Source organism: Melampsora larici-populina (assembly GCF_000204055.1).
Source record: "Melampsora larici-populina 98AG31 unplaced genomic scaffold MELLAscaffold_31, whole genome shotgun sequence".
Lineage (NCBI taxonomy): Eukaryota > Fungi > Basidiomycota > Pucciniomycetes > Pucciniales > Melampsoraceae > Melampsora > Melampsora laricis-populina.
In genome coordinates this window covers 146,535-156,330 of record NW_006768795.1, presented here as the reverse complement: position 1 = coordinate 156,330, position 9,796 = coordinate 146,535, and the positions used below count along the sequence as shown (strand labels likewise).

The 9,796-nt window shown below is 40.9% G+C and overlaps 2 protein-coding genes across 2 annotated transcripts; both read left to right on the top strand.

Annotated features, from left to right (window-relative positions):
• Nucleotides 1-1,375: 1,375 nt before the first annotated feature.
• MELLADRAFT_89561 (uncharacterized protein) lies at nucleotides 1,376-3,586 on the top strand (the record flags this gene model as incomplete). The annotated part of the gene is made up of 15 exons (XM_007412603.1): nucleotides 1,376-1,596; nucleotides 1,657-1,691; nucleotides 1,768-1,850; nucleotides 2,006-2,048; nucleotides 2,141-2,199; nucleotides 2,308-2,311; nucleotides 2,459-2,545; nucleotides 2,614-2,617; nucleotides 2,687-2,758; nucleotides 2,821-2,913; nucleotides 2,977-2,986; nucleotides 3,057-3,082; nucleotides 3,160-3,228; nucleotides 3,298-3,333; nucleotides 3,403-3,586. The coding sequence occupies 15 exons, from the start codon at nucleotides 1,376-1,378 to the stop codon at nucleotides 3,584-3,586; spliced, it is 1,026 nt and encodes a 341-aa protein (XP_007412665.1).
• Nucleotides 3,587-9,047: 5,461 nt separating this feature from the next.
• MELLADRAFT_108649 (uncharacterized protein) lies at nucleotides 9,048-9,525 on the top strand (the record flags this gene model as incomplete). The annotated part of the gene is made up of 2 exons (XM_007412604.1): nucleotides 9,048-9,447; nucleotides 9,503-9,525. The coding sequence occupies 2 exons, from the start codon at nucleotides 9,048-9,050 to the stop codon at nucleotides 9,523-9,525; spliced, it is 423 nt and encodes a 140-aa protein (XP_007412666.1).
• Between the last annotated feature and the right edge of the window lie 271 nt (nucleotides 9,526-9,796).

Sequence of the window (9,796 nt, the reverse complement as noted above, 5' to 3'; positions counted from 1 at the left end):
CGAACACCGCCGGAGTTCGGACATAACTGGATATCTCATCTTGGGAATTGTGCCTTGCATGCGCGTCCCGAACACCCAATAGTGAGCCCATTTACAGGAACCGTACGAGATCTTCTCAAGGTCTTTTCTGCGAAGTGATGTCTCTGCAAGCAGTCTCAGCATGAAGCAGATATAGCACTATGAGACCCTTTAATTCTGTCTTCCATACACCCCGGTTGTCTTTCATCTGATGTTCTCCCCTACAGATCTCCAGGATATTAATTGACTTGGCGCATGCAAAGCCATGTCTGTCTGGATCAAACTATTTCTGCGATCAGCCTACATTCCTCCGATAATTGAAGTCGAGGCAATGAGACGATTTGCTAACGTATGAAGTAGATCCTCACCTGAGGCTGATGTGATTCATCATTGGCTCAAATTCAATGCATTAGGCTATTTCCAAAAAGCAGGACTAGACAAGTATGTAAGTACAACAACTCAGAAACCATAAGCTTTGACCACCGGAGATTTTCTCTCGGTGGTACCAAGGGTTTGACGCAATTGTTTTGATGATTCATAGAACTCTTTGCGCTTCAACTCCACCGTAAGTTGACCTCATATGTTACATAGTACGATTATTACCTTTTTATTAAACAGTAAAAGGACGATGATCGAATTTCGGGAGTTAGATATCGCAGTATGAGGGTATCGTTTTGTTTGTTTGTCGATCTATATTACGCGCCTACCGCTTCCCTGTCCCTGCGTTGCCCCACCCTGTTCCCCCTTGGACACTCACTATGTCTACAATATTAGACACACCCCAACACTACTGAGTGGTTCCGGGTTCTCTGCGGGGACTTGATAGTCATCACCATTACCAACTCGAAGATTCCGTAGAGGCCAATATTCATACATTAATCCGTTGTGTGGGCTTGTTGATTGATGATGCAATAAGGGATCTGCCGATTATGATACTGTACGTAGTCTGTCATGATGATGGAGAATCTCGAAAGGGCGGGGCGAGTCTTTGATTTGGGGTTGACCTCCCGTCCCGGAGAACTCACTTAAAGTATAAATTGAAAGGGGGTGTTCTGAGTCTGACAACCACACTTACTTGGACTCCTACCTCCATATAAGTTCCTGGTTGGCCACCGCTCTGCTTCTATTCTTGTGTTTCTTCATCTCTTCCTTCAGAAGAAAAGACATCGACGGGAAGCGTTCTCCTCCTTTCTATCATCCCCATATCTCCTGGATTTGTCTTTTTGCAAGAGCTCCTGTGGCTTCGCTCATCATTATTTCAAGATAAGAACTGTTATAAACCACTTTAGCGTTTCTCCATTTCCGTACCTTTTTGAATAGCTTTAGTTCCTTATCAATCCCCAAGACTCGTATAGCAATGGCTTCTCACCAAGATTCAAGCGTTCAACACCGAAGATCCTCCGCAGACAAAGTGCGCGACCTAGAAGGTAACCGCGGGACCGATCAATATGATTATCAATCGAACACGCCTGGCATGTCTGTTATGCCTGCGCTAGACTCTCGTTTCCCAGACGTCCAAGCCCGCCGAAAGGAAACTGGGATATCGAGGTTCCGTAGCCAAACACGTGAATTCTGGGCGTAAGTTCTGTAGTTCTTGATTGATTCCCATAATCGGTTGTGCTGATCCCTTGGGTTTAGGGAGTTCTTTGGGACTGCCGTGTTGGTTCTTTTCGGTTAGTGACTCCATTGTATTCTCCTTCCTTCGGAAATTTTTGAGCTCACCAACGTCACTCATGATGAATAATCTAGGTACGGCCGTCAATCATCAAGTCACTCTTGGTGGATCTACCAGTGTTGCCCCAGGTGAGAGAGGTAGTTGGACTACCGTATCGGTGAGTTCATCCTTGAAAAAATATGCTCAGTCTCCATATGTCTAACAGATCCTTCGTCTTTCCTCAGTTCGGATGGGGAGTAGCTGTGTAGGTGAAATAGAACTCGTTTGAGTTACGGCGGAAGAGCGTTGACGTTTTATGGTGCTCGTTGTTAGTATGCTCGGTGTGGTTGTATCTGGAGGTATCAGTGGAGGACACGTAAGTACTCGTTTTTTTAGTTGATTGAAGATGCGCTACGTGCCATCTCTTCCATTTCCTGCATGGAATCACTCATTTGATTACTTCTATAGATCAACCCGGCTGTCACTCTGACTTTAGCATTATTGCGGGGATTCTCTTGGAAAAAAGTGTAAGATGTCTTCCAATGATCTCATCCAGAAGAACGCTTGTTCACCGACCAATATCGTGTGTAGACCTCTTTACTGGTTGGCCCAATTCACTGGCGCATTCTTTGGAGCAGGGTACGCAATTTATCTCTAGATTTCAACAGAGCTTCAGCATCATGTTCTAACGTGTACATCACCAATCTAGACTCACGTGTGAGCAGTATACAATATGCTATCTGCAAATAGCACTCGTATACTGATTTTGGAATGACCTGGTTCAAGACTTGAATTATTCCCGCGCCATCTCTTTGTTCGAGGGAGGAGCCCACATACGGACGATTAATAAAACCGGAGGCCTGTACTTCACGAGTAAGTCTCAATCATGCGTCATAAGTCTATCTACCGCAAAGCTTACCAAAACGCTTCCTAATTTTCAGACCCGTGAGCTCTCACAATTGATGTCTGATTTTGAGATTATATAGTTTATCTAATTTGATACAACCGCTATAGTCTTCCATATATGTCTAACCTCGGATGTTTTTTCAACGAATTCTTGATGACTGCGATATTGATGATGTTTATGTGAGTACATAGATGGTCAGCGTCGATTGAGAAAAAATGCTGACATGAACAACGATTGCCAGTGTTGCTACCGGAGATGCTGGTAACATGGCGCCACCAAAAGGAATCAGTCCCTTTATCATACTTTGGGTGGTCTTCGCTCTGGCGTCTACTCTGTGAGTTCAAAAATTGGAACAATGTTGCTCATTACATTAACTAACCACCATATTTCCAAACAGGGGAATGCAGGTGAGTATTGAGTTGAAGCTTACTCGGAGTTCGGTACCAACCCCAAGCTTACGAGTTCGATTATGATTAGACCTCCTTCGCTTTGAACCCCGCTAGGTGAGTTCTCCCTCTCTTTCTATCTAGTGACCCACTCCTTCTATTCAGAATGTTGAACTAAATGTTTTTACATCTAGGGATATCGGACCCAGACTAGTTACTTGGGCCGCCGGGTATGGGAGTGAGGTTTGGCGAATCAGATCAGGGTACGTGTGGGATGTTTTGCAAGTGTGGTGGATATGCTAACTGCGATAATCGCCTTCCGCTTTATTTAGATACTGGTTCTGGTGTGCAACTTTGGCGCCCGTGTGGTAAGTCTTTTCTAGCATATCGGGCTTGGTCACAGTCGGATGAAAGTTGATATTTGTTTCTTCCGACAGCGGAACTTTCGTTGGTTGCTTCATCTACGATTGCTGCATTGGAACCGATGGTGTCGAGAGCCCTTTGCATAACCCTAACGCTTCCGGATTCATTCGACGTCTCCGAGGACTCCCCCCCGCTCATGAGACTCATCTAGGTACCAGTAGTTCTGGTAACATCAAGCATGCTGACGAAAGTGATTGAGAAGACTCCCTAACCCCCATATGTGTTTTTTTTTGGTTTTTGTTGACCTCGCTTTACCCTGTATTTGTGATATCACTTCAGAAGAATCTTGATTGGTATTAAAAAAATAATATCAAGGCCATAGTCTCGGATTTCTACAAATCGTTTAAATTTCTTTTCTTTTTAGTTTCCACCTGAAATCTGTAATCGCTTCGTTATACTCGTTTAGTCGAGACGGGACTCATCGACAACCAAAAATTTAGTAGGCTAGATGAAAACCGATATCGACCGTCTCCAGCGAGACCTTAATAGTCAAGATTTTGTGATCTTTTGAAATGAATTTTGTGCAGACATGAAAATGAGCGAAGAAGCCGCTCGAAGCAGAGTGAAGGATGAGTGCTCGTGTCCAAATCTTCAAGCATGCGCAAGCGGGTCTCCCGAAACCCACCAAAGTGCACACGCATGCACTCGTGATGATTCGAGTATGACATCACCGTGAAAGCCAAATGCGCAGTACCTTGTTTTTGCTTGCCTTGCCTGTCCTCGAAAAGACTTGATGAGACACCACTTGATCGACACAAGTGCTGTTGATTGAGCAAAATCATCTCAACGCACTTTGAACATTGTACATACATTTCCCAGGTTAGCGTTCGCGCTTTTGCTGGATGGCTGTTGTGAAGACTGTCATTCTCTTCAACTTGAGCCTGGATCTTGTTGAGTGCCTTCCGCAATCCTGCAACCTCTCGGGCCCAAGTGGAATGGGTATCTTGGCGTTTGGATACTCTGTTGTATCTGGTTCACGCTAAACAGCCGCAGAGGGCAGGCTTGATTAATCATGTGGAACAAGCCTGAACTGAAATAGACACACAAATGAAGCGAGAGACTATGTAAAGTGAAATGAGAGCGAGTTCTGTGGGTGGCTTGTGTGTCTGATGCTCCTACCTCTGTTTGATAACTACATTGTAATAAAATAGAAATTAGGGGGTCTCAAGTTAGATTTTTTTGCGAAATGTTTTAAACCAGAACACTCACAAACATAAGAAACATAACGTATTAGTTAGGTGTGGCTGAAAGCCCCTTGGTACACAAACCAAGAGACGATAAATTTCATCATTCCTAACCTAACACCCCACGGGGTGGCTAGCGGACACATAAGTTAAAACAATCACACTAAGATGATAACCTTTTAACAAAATGTGAAATGAGTTTTGAACCTAATATGGAATAACTGTAGCGAACTCTTTAAAGTAGTAACCACAAATTATCCTGGATAAATATCTTGAATAAAAGAATACTTGAACAATACACAATTTTAATAATAAACGCCTAAAGAAATAAACTCCTGAACCAATAAACTCCTGAACCAAATAAAAAATAAGGGAGGAGAGGGTGGGTAGAAAAATTTATCTTTGAATGATAAGAAAGATGTTTGCGAGTGAGATGTTAAAGAAAAGATGTTATCAAAAGGAACGGTAAAGAAGAAGTGGTAAACGGGAAATGACGTCAATCAAAAACCAACTTCAATATGATAAAATCCAACCCGTCAGATAACATGTAATGTAAATAGCCCTGTTGTTTTAACATTCCTATCTGTTAATAACAAGTGACCAACTTCAAGAAATGTTTTAAACCAGAACACTCACAAACATAAGAAACATAACGTATTAGTTAGGTGTGGCTAAAAGCCCCTTGGTACACAAACCAAGAGACGATAAATTTCATCATTCCTAACCTAACACCCCCTCCGACCCGCCTATAGAAAAGCGTAAAGTCAAGAGTGGTGAAGTAGGGAGGAGAATAGAAAGATACCGCAATGAAATTTAAAACAATACGTCAGGTTCCGAAAGAAACATCTTGCAAAATTTTTATAATATACGTGGTCAAAATCATGAAAGCCAACCAACAAAATACTAAAAACTTACTATACAAAAACGACATTTGCACCCACGTGAGAATCATGACCAACAATATGATTTTGTGCTTCCGGTAAACGGAGAGCTGCATGACCATGTATGTAAATTAAAAACGCTTCTGAAGACCAGCGCCCAGCGCTTTTGATGTAGTCTAGAGAAAAACCGGACTGAGCCAAGGTAGTAGCGCCTCCAGATTGTAATGAATGTCCTGAAAAAGTTTTATCGAAAAACTTGTGAAATCTCTTGAGGAACCAAGATCGTGATGGAGATATACCTTCAGACGTTAAAAATAAAGCTGGTAATGAAACAAACAGTTCATCTCGAGATCTCAAATAAGATTTTAATAAAGTTACTGGACAGGCGATTGAATTATCAAAATGTTGAATAATAACCGGAGCTCCTAAAAATGTCTTGTTGCCTTTTGAATAAGGTAATGAATATTGAAAATAACAAAAACATGTTGAGAATTTCAAAGACGCTCAAGTAACTATTTTCCTAACATCATAAAGCTTGGAAGAATCAGGAATTGTAAGCTCTCCTAAACGGTGCAATCCTCCAAATCCTACCCCTAAAATTGCTAAGAAAAGACGATTGTCATGAGATGAAGAAGATTGTGAAACCACTGATTCAATTTGAGATACTGTTAATGGTTTCTTCCTGTTGACCGGTTTTGAAAACCCATTAATACAACCCTTCATAACTTCCTTCACTAAAACCGAATCCGTTTCACAAATCAAGGATGGGAACTTAATCTTGAAATTATACTTGATGCCCGTTAGATAAATCATGACTGAACGTGGAAATATTAAACGACTGAGATAAGAAATGTACCAAGTCAAAGTCTTCTCATCTGTGTAAAACGGAGTACTGAATAATTCACAAAACTTAAAGAAACTTCTAAAGCCTGACTTGTACTTAGCCTTTGTTGAAAGAGACATTGATGATAAACGGTCCTTAATAGATAGCGATTTTAAATCATTTAAACTAATAACTTTAATATGTTTCTTCTTCTTCATTTTAATTTCCTTTTTCTTAATCGGAACTAACATGATCTAAGAGAATTCTTTGCTGCTGTGATATTAGAATCTTTCCCACCGTTCGATAAAGATAAAGGAATGTTCAGAGGAGTGATACTAGCTGCCTGATAGTCCTTAAAAACTGTCAAAAATTGTGATTTAGACAAAGCGTCAGCACACTGGTTTAGTTCTCTAGGAATAAATCCCACTTTGATCTCAGCCTTAGCTTCGATCAGTCGAGAAATACAATGGCGAAATAGAGGACGGCAGATAATATTTGGGTTGTGACAGTTGAATAGGTGGAATGAAATATTAGAATTGGTGTGAATGAAAATCTTTTTCCGACCTTTATCAATTGCCAAGTCGATCGCGCAGACGATTCCTAGTAATTCAGCCCAGAAAATATTTCTGGAAGGGAGGGGAAGTTTGAAATAGAAACCTGATTTTGGAATCGGCTCCCATATACCAATCCCTGTAGGACATGCATCGCTAAAGAAAATCGCATCTGCCTCCGCGATTGACCATTTGATAGCTTCCAACATCCTAACACCGTCACAACCGTTGAAGTAGTTGATGAGCCATCTGAGATCGGCCTGATTTTCCTTGTTGAGATAGATCGGTAGAAAAAGGTTCCGATTTTCCACCCGTTTTCTCGTAAAGACTCTGTAATGCAAATCACCCAAATGGCATTGAGTTACAACCCCAATTTACCCAACCCTCCAATGATTGCCAAGCCCTTAACGGTTGCTTAGGTCTAGAAACAAAATCTTTAATAGCTTCGATCATTAACTGTTTTTTATCAGGAGCCAGGTAAATCAACATTTTTTCGGTGTCTACGACATAACCAATTACCTCTAAAACAGGACCATGCAACTGTTTTTTCCATACCCATGGAAATCCTAATATGTCGAATATCATCAATAATTTGGCCTGCATAGAAGGAATCCGATGTTCTTTAAAGGTCACAAAATCGTTTGCTGGTGCGACTGACCACACGTCGTCCATCATGTTGTTCAACATTTTGATGTTAAAGACTTCCTCCGCTATCCAAAGGACTAATGAAAATACACCACACCAAATGTGTGGACTTGCTGATGATCCAAAAGTTAAATTATGATCAGCTCTGAACTTTTTCTTGATCTTCAAAATTTGACGAATCTGGTACTGAAGATGGAGTGGAATGATTCGAAAAGCTCCCTCTATATCTGATTTAAAGATGACTACGTCCTTGTGCTTCTTCTTCATTTCGATTAAATAAGGCGCAAATAATCTTAAAGAATCGTATGAAACAGCAATGTCGTTTCTATCAATCAAATCATTAGGTGAAGGTCTGCCAAAGCTCATCTTTGAGCAGACTCTCATCTATATACTTAAAGAAATGTTCTTCCCGACCATCCCCATGCCTCAGCCTTCATTACACTCTCCATGGCCCTTTCCCTATACAAATCCCTCTACGGCCTATACCAGACCCTTTGCCAATCCCTTTGCCTCAGCTTTCATTACGCTCTCCTTGGCTTTTTTCCTATACAAGCCTCTCCCCAACCTATACTAGACCCTTTACCAGGCCACAAGGACCTATTCCCCAGCTACACATGACAACACGGTCTCAAGTCTCTTTGTTTCTTTCCAATCACTTGAGCACTTCAATACCGCTCTCAAAGCATATCACACCAAGCTCGGCTTCAATAATTTCATTGCAAAAAACGGCTTTACCGGAAAGCTTTTTACTACTCTTTTTTAGATCATCACCGTTGCCCATCTTCAACGGGCTTCTGCTCTCTCTTTTTCTCTTTTTCTCTTTCTATCTGTCTATCTCTCCATCCCCCTGTTATTGTATCCTTTTCTCAGAAAGTTCAAGGAAGACTCTCTTTCTCTGATTCTTATTTCCGTTTGTCATTTTGTCGGTGCTTTCCATATCAAATTTTTCCTGGTGCCTTGGGATTCTATTTTTCATTGTCTTTTGGACCGGTCATATAGCCCAAAGCTTCTTCTTTGTTATGAAGAAACACATCCCGACATTCCCTCTCTTTCATCATCCCCCCGACCGGACTTATACTCACCCAAATCATTTACTTATTTCTTGTTTACGGTTGAATTTGCTTTCATCGTGTCGCCTCACCCTTGAGGACAATATCCGTGTCTTAGTCTTAGTCTTTCAAAAACAATGTCATGTCAAACGCTGAAACGCTTAAATGCCCTTTTTATACTTTTGATTATCACAACACATCTCATCAGAATTTATTCATCATGGAATTTAATGACCAACAAAACAAAAATACTATCTCTTTGGACAACTTTCTTGTCTCTATTAACCTGGACGACTCGCACGATGATTTTGATTATGCTGGACACTGGGCTTCCGAATCAAATCCATTTGGATCAAGAGTTGTGGATCATCCGATCCAACGTACGCCAGACTCGGCCGATAGCTTCTTCTCTGCAAATTGACATGTTGATGTTAGTAATTACAAGGCTATGGTTATGATTGACCTACCATTATACCAACCGGGTAATTCGTGATGATCTACCAATTTCTTTGGGTCTTTGGTCAAAATGATGAGTGAACCTCTCGCATCGAATCCGTTTGAATCAGAAGCATACCTTGATCTCTTAAGATCAACCCCACCACAAGAATGGACATTTCCAGAACAAGCTCAATTAGCTGCAATCCGATTCCGATTCAAATCACAATCTGCACCTGTTCAATATGCCACCTCATTAGCCACTTCATTAAGAAAACCATGTCCACGTGAATCAATTCTATCAAGTTCATATCTAACCAACAAATTCGATCCAAAATTGATTCAAGATACCATGAATTTATTAAAACCTGAACATTGTAGAATTGTGATTGGATCACAATCAGGTGAATTTGAAAATCGAATCAAATTAAGTTCAATCGAACCGTGGTATTCTACACCTTATTGTATACAAGACTTTCCTAAAATCGAACGTACGTCAGACTTGCCCAATAGCGTTTTCTCTGCAAATTCACATCTTGACTTTAGTAACTAAAAGGCTAGGGTTATGATTAACCAACCATTATAAATACCAACCGGGCATTGGGTGATGATCTACCTAATTTGTTTAGTGAAATGATGAGTGAACCTGCTCTAGCTTTGGAGCCATCAATGGTTGGTAATGAGGGAAATAATACTGATTACCAATGATTCACCGACTGGATTTAGTATTCAGGCATTTATTGAGAATTCGACTGTTCAACTTTTGAAATCAAGGTCTTAGTCAAGTGGAAGTGGTAAGATCTTATATCTTTTCACTCTTGGTATTAATGATTACAGGAA